Source organism: Canis aureus, chromosome 9 (genome assembly GCF_053574225.1).
Source record: "Canis aureus isolate CA01 chromosome 9, VMU_Caureus_v.1.0, whole genome shotgun sequence".
Lineage (NCBI taxonomy): Eukaryota > Metazoa > Chordata > Mammalia > Carnivora > Canidae > Canis > Canis aureus.
The window spans coordinates 46,295,664-46,319,071 of NC_135619.1; the positions used below are offsets into that span (position 1 = coordinate 46,295,664).

The 23,408-nt window shown below is 39.4% G+C and overlaps 1 protein-coding gene across 3 annotated transcripts in view; it reads right to left on the minus strand.

Moving 5' to 3' along the window:
- Positions 1-23,408, minus strand: part of DCAF5 (DDB1 and CUL4 associated factor 5) — a 100,078-nt gene that overhangs the window by 61,499 nt on the left and 15,171 nt on the right. For 2 of the 3 annotated variants that reach the window (XM_077909757.1, XM_077909756.1), the window contains exons 2-5: positions 12,755-12,898; positions 10,035-10,071; positions 9,019-9,158; positions 7,173-7,302 (exon numbers count right to left, since the gene is read on the minus strand). In XM_077909757.1, coding sequence (XP_077765883.1) covers positions 7,173-7,302; positions 9,019-9,158; positions 10,035-10,071; positions 12,755-12,866 — 419 coding nt within the window. In that variant the 5' untranslated portion in view covers positions 12,867-12,898. Of the gene's footprint in view, positions 1-7,172; positions 7,303-9,018; positions 9,159-10,034; positions 10,072-12,754; positions 12,899-15,070; positions 16,138-23,408 lie in introns of those variants that run through there. The other variant, XM_077909758.1, reaches the window with a different exon arrangement.

Consider the following 23,408-nt stretch of genomic DNA (forward strand, 5'->3'; position numbering starts at 1 on the left):
TTACTACAACCACTGGAATCACAGGGAAGGCAAATACCCATGTGAATATAATAGGGACCTTAGCCTTTTAGAATGTACTTTAAATACATTAAATATACTTTAAATACAGTAAAATGCATTAATTCTAAGTAATCTAAGTATATAGCTCAATAATTCTTTTACTAAAGTATATACCCATGAAACTACTACCCAGATATGAAACCCTGGAAGCTTCCCTCATGCCTCCCTAAGTCATCAATAAATACCCTTCCCAGAGGTCACTACTATTCTGACTTCGATGGCCTGCCTGTTCTTGAACACCATACGCCTGTTCTTGAACACCATACACTTTTATATCTGTCTGGCTGCTTTCATTAAACATTATGGCTGTGAGATCCATCCATGTCAAAATGTGTATCAATAGTTCTTTCTTTTTAGTCTATGTGATATTCCATTATATGGCTATTCTGCAGTTTATTTATCCATTCTCCTTTGATGGATATTTGGGTTGTTTCTAGCCTTTGGCTATTATGAATAAAGCATCTGTGAATATTACTGTACACATCTTTGATGGAAGTCTGCACTAATTTCTCTTAGATATACCTAAGGGTGAGATTACTGGGTCATGGAGTCACATGTTGAGTTTTAACAGATGTTGACAGAGTTTTCACAAGTGGTTGTACCAATTTACTCTAACCTAAAATGTATGAGAGTTTCAGTTGCTCCATACCCTTGTCAACACTTGGTACTATTCGTCTCTTTAATTTTAACCATTCAGGATATACAGTGATACCTTATTGTGGTTTTAATTTGCACTGCCCTCCGGAGTAATGAAGCTGAATATCTTTCAAACGTTTATTGGCTATTTGGTATATCTTCTTTTGTGAAGCACCTATCCAACATGTCTGCTCATTTCAAAAATTGAGTTTTCTCTTACTTACTGATTTATAGTTCTATTACATTCTAGATAGGAATTCTTGTTCAATACATGTATTATGAGTAATTTTTTCCCAGATCACGGCTTATCTTTAGGCTCATCTTTTCACTTAAACAGTGTCTCTGATGAACAAAAGTTCTTAATTTATCATCATTTTTCTTTCATGTAGAGTGCTTTTTGGGTTGTGTTTAAGAAATCTTTGTCTAGGGAGGATGCCTGGGTGGCTCAGTGGTTGAGTGTTTGTCTTTGGCTCAGGTCGTGATCCCAGGGTCCTGGGACTGAGTTCTGCATCAGGCTTTCCCCACAGGGAGCCTGCTTCTCCCTCTGCCTATGTCTCTGCCTCTCTTTCTGTGGCTCTCATGAATAAATAAATAAATAAATTTTTTTTTTTAAAAAAAGAAATTTTTGTCTACCCTAATGGCCTTGCATTCTGGTCTAGACAGCCCCATTCTTTAAAGTTTCAACAAACATCAGAGCATAAGTACCTTTTCCAGCCTCTGAAATTGTACCCTGAGCTCTACTTTTCCATGATAGTATAAGCAACCCTCAAAATGCAATGTGGCAGTGTCTGGTTTGCTCAGAAGGCAGAGTTATGCTTAATTTGGTCTCTACAGAAGCAGGATTGATAGAGGCCCCACAAAACAGACATTTAACTTTGAGGCCCTCAAAGCCAGGTCAGGTCTTAAGAGCAATTTCTTTTCAATAGTAGGAATTTGCACTCATTGCCCATTTTCAGATGTGTCATTTACACACCACGTGAAAGCACCATGTTATAAGGTTAAGTCTTTACAGGAATTCCTGACTTGCCCTAGTTTTATTATTGAGTGGGAAAGAATCACTCTCTTTATTATCCTTGTCAAAGCAAGACATTATTACCTGTCACAGAGCTAAGAGTTTCTGACAGGAAGTGACAGAAATTAAAGATACGAGAAGGGAGAGAGGTGGTGAGTGAGCAGTCAGGTGAAACGGAATGAAAAGGATGAGACAAGCAGAGTAGTATCAGGGGAATCTTTAGTTTTCCTGAACTCTCTTGAAGTTAGAGGATCACAGATCTGAAACTTGTTCAGAGGTCACTGCACCAGTCCAATAAGACATAACTGTGATGTTGGCAGTGACCAAGGACAGGGTAGTTGTAAAAAGACATCTCCAGAAGTAATCCAAATGAAAGGAATAACACCAAGTCCAAACATGCAATGTATATTTGTGTATGTGAAGTTTTCTCCCCTACCCATTCACCCTATGGCCCACTCTTTATAACTACACTCCCTAAAACAGACCTTTCCAACTCCAATGTCTATAGGGCCAGGCAAGTAATGTAAATGAAGGAAGCACCCCTGGATAAGACATCAAGGAGTGGTAGAACACATCTACAAGGTTTGAAGAGGAACTCATGACAGCTTTGGCAGACTGTTGCCACAGAAGAATAAATACCCAATGATACCGGATCTTTTCGCTTTTTCAAGAGGCATTAGAAATTATGATTTTTCTGTGTAATGTCCCAAACACCATTAATGATGTAGGCCAAACAAAATATCTCTGTGGGTGGAATCTGACCTATGGGCAGCTAATTTACAACCTCTGTTCTAAAGCTTTGCAGCAAACTCAATAGCATGTGCAGGTCTCCAGGATTAAAAGAGCAAGGAACTTGGAAAACCAGCACGTAGACAGGGGCTGAGACAGTGCAAAGGGTTTAACTTTCAGAGGCAGAAATGTCTAAAGGCCTCGGACTTTAGAATAGGACATATCTGTATTGGAAAAATTGGGGAGGAATTCTGAGAGTTCTACTGTAAGGAAGCATAGATGAAAGAAGACTAGAATGTATAGGGGCCTTGTTTGCTTTAAAAGAGGGGGTGGATAGGATACCCTCATATACACAAGCTATTTCAACTCTCTGTGCCTTGATTTTCTTATCATTAAAATAGGAATAAGAGAACCTACTTCATAGGGCTGTCATAAGGACTAAATTAGGAATTATTTATGTAATTGTCATTATCCCTTGCAAGTAATGCTTGATAAATATTAGCTATTATTTATTATGAGCCACTGAGAGGTGAAGTAACTTACTCAAGATCACATGGTTATTAAGGTATACTATCTGGATGTGAAACCAGTATAATGGCTTTAGATTCTACACTCTAAACCACCAAGCTCTTCTGCCTCCCATTAGCTTGCTGGGATTAGTTTCTTCATCTGTGTAATGAGGAAGTCAGATCAGATGTAACTAAAGTTCCCTCTAGAGCTGACATTTTATTCAACCAGCCAGCCCTCTAATTAACTTATTTCAGGACAAGAGGGGGACACACATGACCTTGCTCACATTCCTACAGACTAACAACCTAAAGGAGAGAGATACAGCTTAGGCTTGGGGTAGACCTGAGAAACCATTTCAACATGGAACAATCTATAGGTTAAGCCAGGAAGAAAAAAAGTGTTCACTGTGAGGCCCCTTTATTACTCTATGAAGATTATATTTGTTTCTAGGAGGCCAGTAGGCTTCCTGAGTAGGCCCAGAATTCACTCACATGCCCAAGTTATTATAGGCTGAAAACTGCTTATAAGCCCGCTAAGTTCCACAGTAGGTTCTAAATCTGGAATCGTTAGAATGCTGAGCAACTTCAACTTTTTCTTCTTGGGGGTCAAAGGTCTGTATGAGAACCTAGTAAAATTGTCTCAATCCCTAGAAAAAAATTGACATGTGTGCTCAGTTGAATATACAAGTACAGGGATCCCTGGGTGGCGCAGCGGTTTGGCGCCTGCCTTTGGCCCAGGGCGCGATCCTGGAGACCCGGGATCGAATCCCACGTCGGGCTCCCGGTGCATGGAGCCTGCTTCTCCCTCTGCCTGTGTCTCTGCCTCTCTCTCTCTCTGTAACTATCATAAATAAATAAAAATTAAAAAAAAAAAAAGAATATACAAGTACATATAATTTTACCTGCAATTTTAAGGGGTTCACGAATTCCCTAAAACCTTTCTATAGACATTAAATATCCCTTGGAATAGATCTACCTTGCGCCAGGGCTGTCCTCCCAGGGGATTCAGAACTGCCTCAAGATCTAGGCTGAGGTTTCTAGACAGCCGTGTTCAGGAAACAAATCATCTACTACAACTCAGCATAATCAATCCTACATAGAAAAGACAAAGGGCCCTCTCTTCCACTCCCACAGCAATTTGTACTGAGAGAAATCAAACAGATAAGATCTGTAATTTAATCCCAAAATACCAGATGAAGACTGGGACCCCAAGATTATTTCATGCACCTTGTCTGCCTCACTCCCACAGAACCACACAGAACCTTAGAAGAGTTCAAAGAAATAGATAAAAACATCCTAGACCATCCTTTTATTCTAAGAAAGGAATCAGTCAAGATTACCTATTAGCCTTATTAGAGGACTTTTCTCCCAGATGGGCTTTGAAAACTACAAGTTACCAAAGAAACCATATAACCTCACCCATAATGAAAGAAGTAATCAAAACAAGAAGATAATATTCCCCCCCATAAGGGAGTGTAAGTGTTGGCAAGGGTCTGGACAAATGTGTAGTCTCATGCACAATTGGTAGGCTTGTACATTAGTGCAGCCTTTGGCGGTAGCAGGACAATGTGACAATTTTTATCAAGTTTATAAAAGTATACACCTTTTGATGCAGCAATTTCCTACAGATATGTTTGCAAAGATAGGCCAAAATAGATGTGCAACTGGGCTCAGTGTAGCACTGTTTATAATGGCCCAAACAGGAAATAAGAAGTCCTGGCTGTTGGACACATCATATAAATGGAATACCATATAGCCATTAAAGAATGTGCTAGGGGCAGCCCGGGTGGCTCAGCAGTTTAGCACTGCCTTCAGCCCCAGGGTGTGATCCTGAGGACCTGGGATTGAGTCCCATGTCAAGCTCCCTACATGGAACCTGCTTCTCCCTCTGCCTGTGTCTCTGCCTCTCTCTCTCTCTCTCTCTCTCATGAACAGATAAATAAAACCTTAAAAAAAAAAAAAGAATGTGCTAGGGGAGGCGCCAGGCTGGCTCAGTCAGTAGGGCACATGACTCTTGATCTCGGTTTTGTGAGTTCGAGGCCCATGGTGGGTGGCTGAATTACTTAAAAATGAGATCTTAAAAAAAAGAAAAAAGAATGTGCTGTCTCTGTAAGTGCTGATAGGAATAAAGTTCCAGTGCATATTATTAATTGAAAAAAGAAGTTGAAAATAGTGGGTTATTAATACATGGTTCCTTTAGCCCAAAGTTTGTTTGTTTATGAGAGACACAGAGAGAGAGGCAGAGACACAGGCAGAGGGAGAAGCAGGCTCCATGCAGGCAGAGGGAGAAACAGGCTCCATTCAGGAAGCCTGACATGGGACTCGATCACAGATCTCCAGGATCACACCCCGGGCTGAAGGTGGCGCTAAAGCGCTAAGCCACCAGGGCTGCCCTAGCCCAAAGTTTTTAAAGTATAGATATACATGCTAGTATGTGCATTAAATTATGTTCTGGAAAGATACATAAGTATTCATTATAGTCACTTTTGGAGAGAATGACTAGAAACCAAAAAGGAGAACCATACTGATGTACAAATAATGTAGAAAATGTACCTAACAGAGATAATCTGGAGATGAAATTTTTTTTCCTTTTTTTTTTTTTTTTTGTTTGCTTTATTATATTTCTCTGGATATAAACCTTAAATCTAATAAATGTTACCTTAAAAATGAAACAATCTCACTTAGATTAAAAAAAAGAAAGAAAAGAAGTCATGTTTAGTGAGGAGACAAGTAGAAAAGGGAGGAAAGCCCAAATACAACACAGAGTAGGCAACTGCTAGGGGGAAATTAGGAGAATTAAAACATTCAGCCTCTCCTCTACTCTCAAGACAGTGCTCATGCCATGCACTACTGACGCTTTCCACTGGGGATGAATAGTTTAGGGCCCCACTCCAGTCGCTAGCTATTCATTACAATAGTAGGTATGGGAGGTAGAAGGTTCGGAGAAGGCTGGCATAGTTAGTCCAATTCCTGTCCTTTGTAATATGGATGAGGCCAAGCAGTTGTTCTTAAAGACTCTCAAGCGGCAGAGAATGTTACAGCTGAACACAGGGAAATACAGGCAGTGAATGAACCTCTCTAAGTGCACAGTGTGAAGGCACAATAAGGGTCTTGCCACTGCATGCATTTCAGTAGGGAGGAAAGGCAAGAGCTGGGGAAATCTCTGATGCCCTGCGGAGCCTCAGGGAGCCCTGCTCAACACCAGGAGCACCCCCCTCTGGCCTATACTGATCTGCTGCAATAGTTCTAGATCCCTCTGACTGCCCCATGGAGAAAATTTGCTAGAACTAAAAATCATCAAGGGAGATAATCCTCTGTATTTAATTGTCCCTTTCATCTGAGGCCCATGAAATAAATCATAAGCTCACTACCTTTCCATGATATTCTTCTGCAATATTGCTTTACAAAGTAGGAAGTTACCCCCATGCAGAATTTTCAGAAGATGCATGTAAGTCTTTTATAAAGCAAGGCTAGCTTCAAGTACAGGTGCCATAAAAAGTCATCCCTCCACCACAGAATATAAAGAACATAAAAGAGTCTCCTACTCGCCCCTATGCACACATTTCCCTTAACGATGCCTGAAATTCTCCCATTAGTCATGTGTAGCATCAGTTGAAGATTGTCCTAAGTGTACTCTTTTAATCACGTAAACAGAAGGGAAAATATATTAGGTGCTTAACACTATAGTGTGATGGCTCTTACCCTTTATTGTCTTAGCCATTGTTCCCTTTGAAAAACTGAAAAAAGCAAATAAACTCCCTTTGCAGAAAAATATACTTAGATGGATACATAATATAATTTCCACACAATTTGGGGATTCACAGTTCGCCTGAAGCCTGTGTAGAAAAACCCCTTGTGCCTGGAGTTAAGAATCCCTGGTTCAGTTGCCACAAGTTTGATAAATTCTCCACATCTATCACCCCTGCAAGAGCTCCCAGGCATCTGGAGAACCCTGGGCCTAAAAAGAGAAGGCACTACTGAAGGGAAGCTATCCTCTATTTGCCTAGAATTGATGTATGACTCCCTCGGCAAGGAGTATGCATTTCTCACACTGTCTATCCCTTGGGGCCAGGGCTCCCTGGCTTCACAGGCACCAGTATATGTTAGGAGATGGCCAACTGAGATCAATGACCAAAGAGGCTCTCAAAACCCTTGCTGGCTGATCACATTACCTGAGAGTTGAGGCAGGGGAAAGTTTTAACACCATATGAATAAAGGGGGCTCACCTCTGAGGTTTTCGAATATCCCAGAGTCCCACTCCTTCCTTTGAATTGGCTGTGGCCAATAACCTGGGCTCCACAGGGTTAAACATGACACTGTGAAAGGCTGACGGATAGTTTGCCAGGCAGAAGGGCTCTGTGAATAGAGAAATGACAATCAGCCCCATAGCTCTCGTTGGGTGCCTCTGGACCAGAGGCAGGCAAAGCAGGAATGTGACCCTGTAGTAACTGTTGTAGTTGCTGGAGCCCCAAAGCACTCCGTCACCCCAGGGGTCACCCCTGCCCACAAGGACTAGCACACACATCTCTGCAAACATGAACTCTAACACATATAAGCAAACTCGAAGCTATGATACTCAGCAACGCGGAGCATTCTACCTCTAGATCCTGTGACAAACGGAAAAGGTCGCGGTAACTGGGAAGGTAGGCTGTTTTACAATAAGACTGAATTCCACGTGAGCTGAAAAAATTTATGACCAATTACTGGTAGAATTATTGTACCTTAATCCAAATGTATTAGTTTTAGAAATTAAAAGTTTTAAAACTATACAAAGATTTAATGAAGACAAAGCAAAACAATGAGAAAACTGAAGGCAAGGAAAAACAATAGCACAGTCTTCGCTTCTCTCTAAATTGTTCCCTAAACTGAAGAGAAAATAGTCTCAGTCTAGAATTTTATGATTTCATTCCCAGTATTGGAATATTCCAAAAAAGAAAAAAAAAAAAGACACCTAACAAACTCTTGCATCCAGCCAGCTCCCAATCAACTTCACTTAGAAACCCTGCAGCCCTCTGCCTATATTCATGGGCCCCAGGTGAGGAAGGAATCTCTCTGCCACCCAGAAGAACATATTCCTCTGGAGACTGTTTAGAAGCAATAGACAGAAAGCACTCCCCACTCTAGGATTTCCACATGGGACACTGCACGGGCCTCTGGGCAGTCCAGACAGAGGAGAATCTCCCTGACCCAACACATGGTGACTCAACCACAGCTGCTCCTTGCAGCTACCTTATCTGTCTGCCTCTAAGAACAAGCTTCTCGTATAGCCTGAATCTCCACAATGAGACACAACCCAGCATGTTAAAATGCTCTGAATATAGAATAATACAAAGGATCTAGATCCTGTTAGACAAGACAAGCAGGAAAGCAACTCTGTGTACACAGGTATGATCATGACAAAGATGTACTAAATAAAGGTGGGGGCAGGGGTGCCACTGAGGGTAATGCTGGAAGAAAGAGTCTTTGAAGACAGGCAGATGTACAGAGTGAACTCTCTATTCAGGAAACGAGCTGAAAAGATGCATTTCCTCAAAAACTTCAGAGAAATTCAACAAAACAATTCTTTATTTTCTACTTCAGAAGCTCCAAGAGCACATCTGGAGGAGGAACTCACCTGGACAATTCCCCTAAACAGAGGGCATTTGCCATCATTTTCAGTTTCTATATACATGTCTGAAAAGAGGACGCAAGTGCAGAATAGCCCCATTCTCTATAAATAACCAAGAATCTGTGCATGTCAGAATCACACAGAGCTAGCCTCTGGTAGCTACCTCTACAATGAAATGCTCATCTTCTATTCTTTGGGGCCACTAAACACCAAAGTATTGTGGTATTTATGACAGGTACAGGGTTTGTGGAGGCTCACAAGTGGCTAGAGAAGGCCTGAGAAAGGTACCTCCCTTCTGGTTTAGGCATAGGATGGGACATCTAGTGACACATATCTGTGCCCCACCATGAGAGTTGCTTCTCCCTTTCTCTCTCTCCCACTCAGGTTACTCAGGACATAAACTCCCTCTGAAATGAAATTGACATCAAACTCTTCAACACAATCCAACAGCCCTTAGACCCTACCTCCATGGGGAGACTCCCGGATATCCCAGATGAGAACCCGGCCATCATCCGAGGAGCTGGCAAAAATGTTGTCATTCACTGGGCTCACTGACAAGCCATATACTGCATCTTCATGAGCAAACACATCCAAGGTCTCGCTGCTAAGAGATAGAGAGCAGAGAGAGGCAAACAGGCACACACATGCACACAAAGTCCCAGCCCTAGAGTTCCTCATGTAGGACTCTCCCTCATTTCCAGTAGAAAGTCAATCCAGCGAAACCCAAAGAATATTGTATTTCCTTAAAAAGTAGATATTCAACTTTCAGGTAAAAAATAAAAGTTCTATTAGAAAAACTTTTTATAGATTTCATGGTGAGTTTGTTTTTTGCACTAAAATAAACATAGTTGAAAGTGACTCAATAGGTGAGCTTAGTGCTTTCACTTCCTGCAGAATGCATCTGCTTCTATACAAATATGGGGGTGGTGCTTGATTTCCAAAAACAAGGGAGCACTTTAAAGCAGCCAGCTATTAGCAGGGATAGCAGAGAGTCGATCTGGCAGTCTGGCATGTGAGCAACAGCGTGGCCCTAGGGCCAGGCAGCCTAAGTTCAGATCCTAGCACCACCTGACCTTAAATTACCTAACATCCCTAACACCTTAGCTTCTTCATCCACAATGAGACCAGAATAGTATCACTTCATGAAATCATTGTGAGGGTGAAACTAATGAATACATGCAGAGCACTTAGAATAGTACCTGGCACGTAAAGATTAGCTATTACTATGTTGTTTCCTTCTCTTCCAACCTCTCCCTTTAAATTTTCACTAAAAAGTATAAGCTCATTCCAACTTTACAAATCCTTTTTTTTAATCAAAATTTTATTTCAAAATTATTACAGAAATCTGTTTCAGAAAAGGACAGCTGGCTTCATGTTATTTCCTTCAAAAAACAACAACTATTTTGGTCTAAAGAGATATTTGCCTGTCTTCATATGAAAACCAGAGTCAATCACCTTCACATACCAATAATCTATTTACCTTTCGACATCGTGGAGGATAACTTGTTCATCATTTCCTGTAAAGGAGAAAAGCAGACATTTGGTAATTCCTACAAAATGCTCCCTGTCTATATTATAATATGAAATTTTAAAGTTTTCAGGAAGCATATGAACAAAGTCAATGTTAATATAAATTAGGAATATTAGTTAGAAAAGAAGTTTTATAAAAATAATTTCAGAAGGGTATAAAGAATTTTTGAAAGCCCAGTAGCAACTAGGTTGTAAGTTTCCAAAATGAATTATTCAATGGATTATATACACATATATATATAAAAATTACAACGAAAAACCTGTGGCCATTAAGAAAAAGAATAAAAAGAATAAATGACCATGGGCAAATTAAATTCATCCAAGTTAGCTTTTTTCCCTAAGCAAAACCCTCAACTGTGAGACTCAGAATACAGATAATCTATGCCCCAGTGTTTTATCTATAAATAGGAATAAGAATTGTACCTACTTCATAGGGTTATTGTGAGGATAAGAGTACATTTGTAAAACCATTCAGAATGGGTCTGAGTGCTTAGTAAGCCCCCAATAAATGTCTGTTCATATTCATATTGTTATCATCTCATAGCATTAAAATCCTATGACTGTGTGATTATAAATGATGGGAAAGTTTTTATCCACAATTTTTTTCTCTTGCATTTTTCTTTATTCCTTCAAGGAATCTAAAAATACTATATTCACAATATGTGTAGTCCTGCTTTCAAAGTGTTTATATAACCAAACATAAAAACCTGAATATGGAAAGACAGAAGTAAAAAAATTCCCACTCTACACTGAAAAGTACACCAAGAGTCACTTAAATAGAAAGTAATAGTAGCAGTAGAGATGTGGCCCAGGTCATCTTAAGTCCCTGGCTATAAACTCTCTTGTGGGTGCATACCAAGTAAATTAAACCCATACTAACGCTTTCTACGTAACAGGCACAGCCAAGGTGCTAGGATACAAGAAAAGTAGGATTCTGTCCAGCCCTTGAGAAACTCCCAGTCCAGCTACACAAACAACTAATAATGATGAAATGGGTTATCTTGTTGTAGTGATATGCTCTATAATGGGGACACAGATAAAGAAGTAATTTGTTTCCTTCAGGAGCAGGCTGAAAGTACATGGCCGAAGAGGAGAATGTTTTTATGGGGAAGGAGACATCTGAACAGAAACTCCAACAACTCAAAGCTCTTATCAACAGAAGACTTAGGGGAATTGTTGGGGACTGGACAATTAATCATGACCCATGAAGGAATAATAAGAGCAAACGATACAAGGGCACCTAAGACGGCAAGTGGTTTAGTGGGCCAGATAGAGTACAAGATGCAGGGGAGGGAGATGAGGCTAGAGAGGTAGACTGAAGTTTAGACTTTGTCCTGTGGACACTGTAGGGTCAAAGGTTCACAGGGTTAAACTTTCTTTTTAAAAGAAAACTTGTGATGAATTAGGAGGGTTAGAGACTGGTTGCAGAAATCACAAAAGCCACTGTAAAAGTCCAGATCAAAGGTAAGTACCTTAACCAGGGCAGTACGTATAGAAAGAGAGCAGAAACTAAAGGATGAATATGACAGGCTTTCAAGTCTGTTGGTGAGTGGCAAGATATGTAACTTAAAGAAAAGAAGGTTTGAAGATGACTTTAAGATTTCTATTAGGCTGTACCATATGGAACTGTCATTTTTAGATTTAAAAATGCTTTTGTATTAGCAGTTTCTTAAAGTTAAGGCTTATAGCTAAAATCATTATATGAATGTTGATAATAACTAAGAAAAGGAATCCAGGGGACAAGAGGAAATATTTGTGCAGGAGAGGAGGACTAATAATTTTGGTTTTAGATCTGCTGCACTTATATTGCTTTTAGAACACACAGGTAGATATTCCATGGGAAAATCTGCAGTGTAGCAGATAGGTCAGGGCTAGAAATGTGGTCAGAAAGGAGTATAGTTGATGGAAGACATCACTAAGAGGCCGGCTTGAGCACAAACCATCCCAATTATACCCTAATACAATGTTTTTCAAACAAGAGCCATCCACAGATTATGACATCAACATGAATCACCACATTTAAGATCTTTATTTTTTTTTTAATTTTTTTTTTATTTTTATTTTTTATTTATGATAGTCACAGAGAGAGAGAGAGAGGCAGAGACACAGGCAGAGGGAGAAACAGGCTCCATGCACCGGGAGCCCGACGTGGGATTCGATCCCGGGTCTCCAGGATCGTGCCCTGGGCCAAAGGCAGGCGCGAAACCGCTGCGCCACCCAGGGATCCCTACATTTAAGATCTTTAAAAATGAAATAGAATTTTTAAAAAATCAGAATGTACCACACATAGTACGGTTAAGTACTATTTTAAATATGTATGTGTGTTTCTGTATGCCAGATTGCAATGTAAAAAGTTTTCTAGGGCAGCCCAGGTGGCTCAGTGGTTTAGCGCTGTCTTCAGTCCAGGGTGTGATCCTGGAGACCTGGGATCGAGTCCCATGTCAGGCTCCCTGCATGGAGCCTGCTTCTCCCTCTGCCTGTGTCTCTGCCTCTCTCTCTCTCTGTAACTGTCTAAACTGCTATAATGCAGAGAAGACAAGCTATGGGAAACCGGTAATTCTACAGCTTGGTGAAATAAAGGAAGAAAAACAAGGAGTTACTTTATCACTCCTTTATCTAAAATCTCAGCTACAGTGAACCAACCAAGGTGGAAATCTCCCTTCTTCTCACCTCCAGAGAATACTTTGGTGTTCCCACTGTTGAAAGCCAGGCAAAAAATGTTGGAATGGTGCTCTCCTTTCAGCTGTATGGGCTTGACTCTAGAGTGGATAGCTTGCTCCATGTGCCATAGCAGAACCCGACGGTCATCTCCTCCTTGAGAGGGGAATAAGAATAGAGGGTTAATATGGCTGACGCTTCAAGACTGATTCTCAGTTTTGCCAGCTTTGAATCCCATCCTTCCCAAAACTGCATTTCCTCAACTCTGTAAGATGCTGATGAAGCACATAAACCCAGGACTCCACCCCACTTCACCATCAGTAGAGACATGGTCTCTAGGTCACACACTTTTCCCCAGGAAAATGAACAGACATATAGAAATGGAATGGGATAAACACTGATATTGAAACCCTCAAAGCCACCCTATTCCTGACTTTCCAGAGACTTGGTTGTTTAAACATTTCACTTGCTACCTAAAATCCTTCTATAATGCCCCCTCCTCACCATTTTTTGTCTAACAGAAGCTGAGTTGGTTTCTAATGCTTGCAACCAAAGAACTTAGTTGTGATACTTCTAGCATACTAGTTTTCAAAGCACTCTCCTTGATGTGATCTCACTAACAGGATGGCATACAAATAACAACTAAGGAGCTGCCTGTCATAGCACAATCTAGAAGAGCCTAGCTCTCATGAAGCCCAGTCTAGCTCTTTCCTCTGCATAACTCACAAGAGTCTTAATTAATCAGTATTGTACTGCATGAGCCAGCTCCTAAAGAATGAGACTATGTATGTTCTAAGTATCTTTTTGTATTTGCAGATGCATTAAAAATGTCTGGAAGGATAAATAACTTCTAAGTGCTAACAATGATTTAACAGTGGTTACTATTTTCAGGGAATAGGATTAAAAGAGAGGGAAGGGATCCCTAGGTGGCGCAGCGGTTTGGCGCCTGCCTTTGGCCTAGGGCGCGATCCTGGAGACCCAGGATCGAATCCCACATCGGGCTCCCGGTGCATGGAGCCTGCTTCTCCCTCTGCCTGTGTCTCTGCCTCTCTCTCTCTCTCTCTCTCTCTCTGTGACTATCATAAATAAATAAAATTAAAAAAAAAAAAAAGAGAGGGAAGAACAGATTGGAGGTTTTTTACCTTTATTTGATATATTTGGCACTGACTTTTTATAACAAGCCTATATTATTCTCCTAAGAAAAATTTAAGTTACAAGGGGGCAAACTCAAGCAGCAAACCACAGCAATCTCTATACCTCTTCTCCCCTCCTCCATTCTGTACAACAGCCACAAATTATATCCATATAAGGACATAGCATGCAGCTATGAAATCAGTAAATCTATAAGAACTAATTTGGAAAGATGTCCAAAGGTCTTTGTTAAGGGAAAATGTAGGGTGTAAAACAGTATGTGTACCAAAATACATTTTGTATAAAACAAATTTATAAAAAGCTCCATGACTGAAGGAACCTTGTCAATTTTGTACACTGTGGAGTACCCAGCACCTAAATGAGTGCCCCTAAAGAGTAGATTTTGAACTCATATGCTCATACTTGCATATCTATGCTTATATTTGCCTGTCTATATGGCTATAAAAGAAATGGTTTATACTGGACACCACCTCCAGGCTAGAGTTGGGAAACTTTAGTGTGGCAAAATACATATAACATGAAAATTTACCAATTCTAACCATTTTTAAGTATACAATTCTGTGGCATTCACTATATTTGCACTGTTGTGCACCAATTGCCACTGCCATCCCCAGAATCTTTACATCATTCCAAACTGAAACTCTGTACCCAAAAAACAATAACTTCGCCCATCCCCAGTAACCACCACTCTACTTTCCGCCTCTATGAATATAACTGTTCTAGGTAATTCATGTAAGTAGAACCATACAATCAACAGTCATCTTTTTTCTTCTGCCTTATTCATTTTGCATAGTATCTTAAGTTCATCCATATTGTAGCAAGTATCAGAATTCCATTCTCTTTTAAGGCTAAACAATATTCCTTTATACATTCACACCATATTTTGTTTATCCATTCATCCACTGATGGACATCTGGGTTGTTTCCACTTTTTAGCTATTGTGAATAATGTTGCTAACAATATTGGGTGTACAGATATCTGCTCAAGTCCCTGCTTTTAATTTGTTTGAGTTTATACTATTGGGAAACTTTAATATTTTAACATTTACTTTATACCTTCATGTAGTACTTGACTTTTTGCCATAAACACATTACCTTTTATAATAATTAAAAAAAAATCAATAGAAGATACAGTGGCCAAGTCAAATTTATTTTCCCTCCCCTAGAAAGAAGTTACCTTTGCTCCTTCAGTTTCTTCTTTCTTTCATTGTTGGTCAAAATCAAATTCTGCGTCCTCCTCCAAAGTGTTTCATTGTCTACCAAACTGATCCCTTACGTGTGGCCCAGTCTCCTTTGTTTGTGATTTCCCTATTTTAATTGCATTTTCTGGCCTGGAATGGTTATCTAAATTCTACATTTTGGGGCACCTGGCTGGTTCAGTCAGTGGAACATGTGACTCTTGATTTCAGGGTTGTAAGTTTGAGCTCACGTTGAGTGTAGAAATTACTTAAAAATAAAATCTTAAAAAAAAAATTCTGTCTCTTTTAAGTTAGAGTCATAAAAGTAAAGGCTTGGGTTTTTATTGTTTTATTTTAATGAATAGTGACACATAGGAGTTTTTTATCCTGTGTATTACTACAGAATTATTTCTTTGACCCATGTCTCATCAAAAGTGTAAAATTAAAAAATAAAGAGGCCCAACATTTCTTCTACTTATCCATGTTTCTAATCTAATCTAATCTCCCTGAGCCTGAGTTTCATTAAATATAAAATGGGGATCATAACAGCTCTACCCTCAGGGTTTTACAGATTATAAAGCCAAGCACAAGACGATTAAGTAATTTACCATGGTCACAGAGTAAGTAAAGTGGTTGAGCTAAGATTTAAAAACAAAAAGTTAAGACTCTATAGCCCCCATTCTTAACCACTACTCTAGGTTGCCTGACTTACAAAACCAAAAATAAACCATAAATGACAATGTAGTTCATCTAATGGACAATTGAAAGGATTCACCATCTTGGTAACATACCTCAAAAATGTGTAGGTTAGAATAAAACAAGGGAGCATAGGAATAAAAATAGAAGCTGACTGAACTGCAATAAACTGACAGACCAGGAACAGGGAGGGAGCAGGAAAAGATGGCCTGAATTCAAGCAATATACAAAACTGACAATGGTTTAGTATCCAAAATATACAAAGAATTCCTACAAATCGGGCAGCCCAGGTGGCTCAAGAGTTTAGCGCCACCTTCTGCCCAGGGCCTGATCCTGGAGTCCCGGGATCGAGTAACTGCTTCTCCCTCTGCCTGTGTCTGGCCTCTCTGTGTGTGTGTGTCTCTCATGAATAAATAAATCAAATCTTAAAAAAAAAAAGAATTGCTACAAATCAATTTTAAAACCATTAAGAAAATAAATAAATAAATAAAACCATTCAGAAAAGAGGCAAATATGACAATTCACAGAAGAGGAAATCCAAATAGCCAAAAAATATTACAGGCTCTCAATCTCTATAGTAATCAGGGGCATTTAAATACATTTTTTAAAAGTGGCACAAGGAAATGTACAAGAATGAATGTTCTTGTAGAATGAAGAAGTGAAGAATGTTCACTGCATCGCTGTTTATCATAGCAAAAAGCAAACCTGTAGACAACATAAATATTCATAAATATAGTACTTAATAAGTTCTACTGGAATACAAATACAAATTAAATCTAAACCAAATAGAATACCATACAGTATTAAAATGAACCAGAGATATGTGTACCAACATGAATAAATCTTAACCCAATGGTAATAGTTTCAGAAAGATATGTAAAAGATAACATTATGTATATATTTTTAAATATACAAAATAATACCATATATTGTTTGTAGATAAACACATCTAGTAATACAGGACTTCACTTCTATCTGAAAAGTTTTGTTTCTTAAAAAAAAAAATACAAGCAAATTTAACAAATTATCAACATTTTGTCAAATCCAATTACTTTTTTTTCTTTTTTAATTTCAAAATAATTAACATACAGTATTATATTAGTTTCAGGTGTGTAATATAGTGATTCAACAATTCCATACATACTCAGTGCTCATCTCTCTACTTTTATGTTTATGATATAAGGAAGTATTGTTATGTCCCTCTTATTTTAAATAAGCCCCACGCCCAACTTGGGGCCTGAATTCACGACCCTGAAATCAAGAGTCACAGGCTTTACTGGCTGAGTCAGCCAGGCGCCCCAGTATTGTTACAACTCTTAAGTATAATAATGGCATTGTGGTGCTATTAAAAGAGAAAAAAAGGCTTATCAATTAATTAGAGATGCAGACTGAAATAGGTGAAAATAGTATGTCTGGAATTTCCTTTAAAATATTCTAGAAAAAAAAAGGTAGGCAGTTATAGGTGATTTTATAGGTGATTACTAAAATGTTGGTAATTATTATAGATGAGTATACTATACATTTGTGAATGCTTGAACATTTCCATAAAACAAAACATTTTGGATGTTTAGAAGGTTCATGATAGAGGGGCGCTTGGCTGGCTCAGTCAGAAAAGCATGTGACTTGATCTGGGGGTTGTGAGTTTAAGCTCCACATTAGGTACACTGGATGTAGAGATTAATTAAGCAAAAAAAAAAAAAACTTTTTTTAAGTTCATGATAAAAAAAAAAAATGAAAATAAGACTCCCCAGGATGGGCTGGAATACTCATGGCAAAGAAAGAGAACAGATGCCTCTTTATTGATTCACTCAGATCTATGGCAGGCAGCACAACCTCTCTTGAATTGGACCAGCTTTAAAAAAAAGTTTAATAAAAAGGAAAATAATATCTACACCTATCCACTTAAAGACTCAACCCTTCTTACCTAAGGGTCTTCCCCCATCATCTAGACAGCATTATCTTTTAGTGTTCATTCTAGATATTCATAGGATGATTTAATTTTGCCAAATAAAAGCTTAGTAATATAAAATGCATGGTTATTTGTAAAACGCCTTGGGATCATTTAAAATGATGTGTCCTCAGTATCTAACACAATGATGACAGCCCATGTCCATAGGAGATTGGAATCACTGAGGTAGAAATTATGGCCATGGCAGGGCCTCCTTCTTCTACTTTGCCTTAGAGGTTAGTGTCAGAAGATGCACGGTGCAACCCCTCCTACACACACATTTCCTTAGGCAAGGTATTGAGTTCTGTGCAAAGATAACACCTTTCAACCATGTGTTGGCAAAAACCACAGTGGGTGCAAACTAGGGCATCACCTGAAATTGCTGGGCTGCTTTTAAGCCAGTAGAGAGAGCATAACAGCTATGGCCAAATCTCTGACCCCACAAAGCAAAGGTGGGCTGGTGAAACCAGGATAAATCAGTTCAGAACCCGAAAAAAACTGGATAGTTCTCTCTCTGTGAATCATCTAGTCAAATTCAAAAAAGCAGAGATGTATTATATGCTTCCACGCAGAGAGGCTGTCAGACCTGCAAATAATACAAGTGAAGAGTCTGATCCTTTAAGCCAACTCTGTGAGCCTGGCAGTTGGGTGCTTCCATGGGGCTGGCCCCAGTCTCTCTAGGGCTTCTCCGGAGGACCACAGGGACCTCGAAGGAAGGCAAGACCTTTGTGCGTGGCACCATGATGAGGCAAGTGACAATCAGAGAACAGGGCTTCTAAGTCTGGGTTCCTCATGATTAACTGCTTAGCTCCAACTCATCTGAGAATCCCAAAGGAACATCGCTACTCTGATGCTGATCATTTTGGGTTGATTTAATTCTGCACTAAACTCACCGACTCATCCCAAAATGTACTATAATCACACTGTGGCAGCAGTTTTGTAGTTACAAAAAAATCTTGATATTTAAAGAGTACTCTTTCAGGGTGCCTAGGTAGCTTAGTCGTTTAAGCATCTGATTCTATCTCGGGTCAGGTCTTGATCTCAGGGTCATGAGTTCAAGCCCTGTGTTGGGCTCCACACCGGGTGTGGGGCCTACTTATAAATAAGTAAATAAGTAAGTAAAGAGTACTCTTTCTCAAAGGGTACTGAGCTATAAGCAGAAACTATACAAGCCCTCATACCATACTATAACAAAAGTAATTTAAAATTCCTCTTATTCTATACCCCCAGAAAAGCTGAGGTTCAGAAGACAAAGAATTTGTTTTGGGCTTCCTCAGAAAGTCAGCCAAGCAGAGGATGAGACTGAGAGAGCATTCCGAAACTCAGGATCAAATACTCCTGTAGCACATTATTTGAAGAGCAAGAGACTAAACCATTTAAAAGTCCATCAGTGGAAGTCTGGTTAAAATGACTGTTCAGTGAAATAAACCAAACACAAAAGGACAAATACTGTATGAATCTATTTATATGAGGCAACTAGAGTAGTCAAATTCATAGTGACATAAAAGTAGATGGTGGTTGCCAGGGGTTTGTGGGGGAAGAGGGCAATGGGAAGTTGCTGTTTCATGAGAACAGTTCTTGCAAGATGAAAAAGTCAGGGGGAATGGAGAATAATCCTCACCTCCCTGAAAAAGTCCTGGAAATGGATGGTGATGATGGTTACATAACAATGTGAATGTACTTTATGCAACTGAACTATACAACTAAAAATGGTAAATTTTGTGTTATGTATATTTTACCACAATAAAAATGCAAAAAAGTTTATTGTTCATGTATGTACTATGTGTTATGATACCAAAAAAAGGGAGGGGCATGAGGCAGTTCTGTCTCACTGACATAGAATAATCACTAAGACAAAAAAGTGGGGGAAAAAAAAGGTTTTAGTTGCTGCATTAACTATTCAAAACGCTATTTTCTTTTAAAAAATGGCAGAATGAATTAGATCCAGGATTTTGGGTCTCAGCAAAAGTGGTACAATAGAAGGGCACAGGAAACACAAGCTCAAGAATAAAAGCGCCTTGATGCACCATTCATGTGTCCTTGGGCGAGTTATTCTATTTCTCTAACTTCAGATTTATGACTGTAAAATGAAGAAAATGCCAACTATCTCACAGGATTGTTGTGTGAATTGATATAATATATATATGTAAAAACACTTACCCAGTGTGTCATGTATTAGTTATACATATGCCTTAAAATGCTCTAGTTTCTTGTACTATCATTCATAAATTTGTCCTAATCTTTCCAACTCTTGTTTTAGGTAGCATAAGAATTTAAATAGCATGACACATTTTTTTTAAGATTTATTTTAAGGGGCGCCTGGGTGGCTCAGTTGGTTAAACATCTGCCTTTGGCTCAGGTCATGATCCCAGGGTCCTAGAATCGAGCCCCACATTGGGTTCCCTGCTCTGCAGAGTGACTGCTTCTCCCCTCTCCCTCTTCCTCTCTCTCTCCCTTCCCCTACTCTGCCCCCACCCTCTGAGTGCGTGCCACATACCACACACACATACACACACACACACTCTCTCTCTCTCTCAAATACAATCTTTAAAAATAAAAAAAAGATTTTATTTTTAAGTAATCTCTATACCCAATGTGGGTCTCAAACTCACAACCCCAAGATCAAGAGTCACATGTTCTCCTAAGCCAGCTGGCACCCTGATACATTTTAATAAAACAGAAATATATGCAAATTCGCAAATTTGTACATGAAAAGGCAGATACAAACTTGGCTAATAGAGGTCACCTCTCGGGAATAACAATTTTAGTTAATACTTTTATACTGCTACAGGTTCTTTTTTTTTTTAACTTACAAAGCCTAAAGAAAAATTATTCAGCCTGGCTTTCTTTTCAGCCTATTTACTCCTTTCCGATATATATACTTGCTACTTCGTAAAGCCAACCTTGTTGTGTGGACCATACCTCTCATGAGTTCTAAGAGGCAGCATCAAGATACAGAGGCAGAGGGGCAGCCCAGTCGCTCAGCGGTTTAGGGCCCCCTTCAGCACAGGGCCTAATCCTGGAGACACCCAGGACTTCCTGGAGACACCCAGAATCAAGTCCCACATCGGGCTCCCTGCATGGAGCCTGCTTCACCCTCTGCCTTTGTCTCTCTCTCTCTCTCTCTGTCTCTTGTGAATAAATAAGATCTTTAAAAAAATAAAAATCAATAAAAACAAAAAAAGATACAGAGGCAGAGATGTGTGTCACACAGCCCAGCCATTTCAATGAATGGGAAATAAAGCCTGTTTTGCTATTTTTCCAAAGATGAAAATAATTAGCATTTGTACAGAAATTTATTCACATACATCTTTGCTTGTAAGGTAAGGATTATATAAACTCTTTTTCCAGATGAGGATCAGAAAGACATAATAACTTGCTAATAATCCAAGGAGTTAGGTATAGAGCCTAAAACCAAGCTGTATCCCTCCTACCAAAGCACAGAGGCCAGAACACTACTTAGAATTTTAAGTGAGTCTGTCCTACCACATGCACAGGAAAGAAAAGCATTTTAAAAAAAAATTTTTTAATTTATTTATGATAGGCACACAGTGAGAGAGAGAGAGGCAGAGACACAGGCAGAGGGAGAAGCAGGCTCCATGCACCGGGAGCCCGACGTGGGATTCCATCCCGGATCTCCAGTATCGCGCCCTGAGCCAAAGGCAGGCGCTAAACTGCTGTGCCACCCAGGGATCCCAAGAAAAGCATTTTTCATTTTGTTTCCATTTCTTTTCCTAGATGCCTAGCATTTTGCTGGCTTTTTTTTTTCCTAAAGCCTTTTCTAAGTGTAAAGTTTTATGGAATGAAATACATTCATTATTTTCACATTGTTCTGCAACCATGACCACCACCCATTTACAGAACTTTTTCATCTTCCCAAACTGAAATTTGTTACCCACTAAATAATAATTCTCCATTCCTGCCTCCTCCCTGCCCTTGGCACCACAATTCTAACTCTAGAGACCCTATTTCTGTCTCTAGGAGTTCAACTACTCTATGTATCTTATATAAATGGACTCATACAAAATTTGTCCTTTTGGGGAATCCCTGGGTGGCTCAGTGGTTTGGCGCCTGCTTTTGGCCCAGGGTGCCATCCTGGAGTCCCGGGATCGAGTCCCACGTCGGGCTCCCAGCATGGAGCCTGCTTCTCCCTCTCCCGGTGTCTCTGCCTCTCTCTCTCTCTCTGTCTATCATAAATAAATAAATCTTTAAAAAGATTAAAGAAAACAAAATTTGTCCTTTTATGATTAGCTTATTTCATCATAATGTCTTCAAGTTTCATCCATATTGTGGCATGTGTTAGAAATTCCTTTTTAAGGCTGAATAATACTCTATTTTATGTATATGTCACCTTTTGTTTATCCATTCATCTGTTGATGGCACTTAGCTTGCTCCTACCCTTTGGCTATAGTGAGTAATGCTATTAAGAATATGAGTGTATAAATATCTGCTCAATTCCCTGCTTTCAGTTCTTTGGGGGTTTATACCCAGAAATGAGATTCCTGGATCATATGGTAATTCTGTGCTTATTCTTCTGAGGAACTGCCAAATTGTTTTCCACAGAGGCTGTGCCATTTTACATTCCCACTAACCCTGCACAAGACGTCCAATTTCTCCACATCCTCACTAACATCTGTTATTTTCTATTTTGTCTTATCTTGTTTTGTTTTTAAGTAATATCTATTCTAATGGTTTGAAATGTTTGCTGGCCTTTTTGACCTTCAAATAACAGATTAAAATGACTCTCAAGTCCTTACTGAATATCTAGAAACATATCATACAGTCTGTTATTTTTCATTTATTTTTTTATTTTACATTTATCTACTCTGAAAGTCAGTAATCAGGGGCACCTGGGTGGGCTCAGTCAGTTAAGCATTCAACTCTTGATTTCAGTTCAGGTCCTGATCTCAGCTCAGGTCCTGATCTCAGGGGTCGTGAGCCTGAGCCTTAGTTGGGCTCTGCTGGGTGTGGAGCCTGCTTGAGAGTCTCTCTCTTTCTCTCTCTCCCTCAGCCCCTCCCTTCCCATGCTCTTACACTAAAACAAAACAAAGCAAAACAAACAAAAAAACAATGAAAGTTCTGGTCACTCACTCCACCCAAAGAGAGTTGCCAATAGTTTATCCTTATTGGTTTGGTGTTTTACTACCAGAAGGAAATGATGTCATATATAAATTTAAGACATTTATATGCATACTCTCCTGAAATACTTACAAAAACATTAAGGGCACTAATCACCATTTATCCAAGCCTGCCATTTCTGTAATTAGGCCTATTTTAGAGGTAGATGTATTGTGAGGTAGCACAGCATTCAAAACCACAGGCTTAGAATACAAGTGCATAGGTTCAACTCTCAATGTTGCTACCACTTACTAGCTGGGTGTCTTCGGGCAGGTTACTTAACCTCTCTCAACTGTATCCTCTCATTTGCAAAATTGAGAAAATAACTACCTGTTTTATAGTGTTATGTTAGGATTAATGAAAGATCTGTGTGGAGGGCTTGGCCCAGTGCCTGATACATACAGTATGAGCTACAAAAATGTTAGCCAATGATCTACTGTTTGAGCTCCAACAACAGCTAATTTAGCTAAATTTACTCTGGGCCAGGGGCTATCCTAAAGGTTTTACATTTAGTGACTCCTCTAATCCTTTTAATAATTGTATGAAGTAGGTATTGTTGCTATCCTTATTATCTA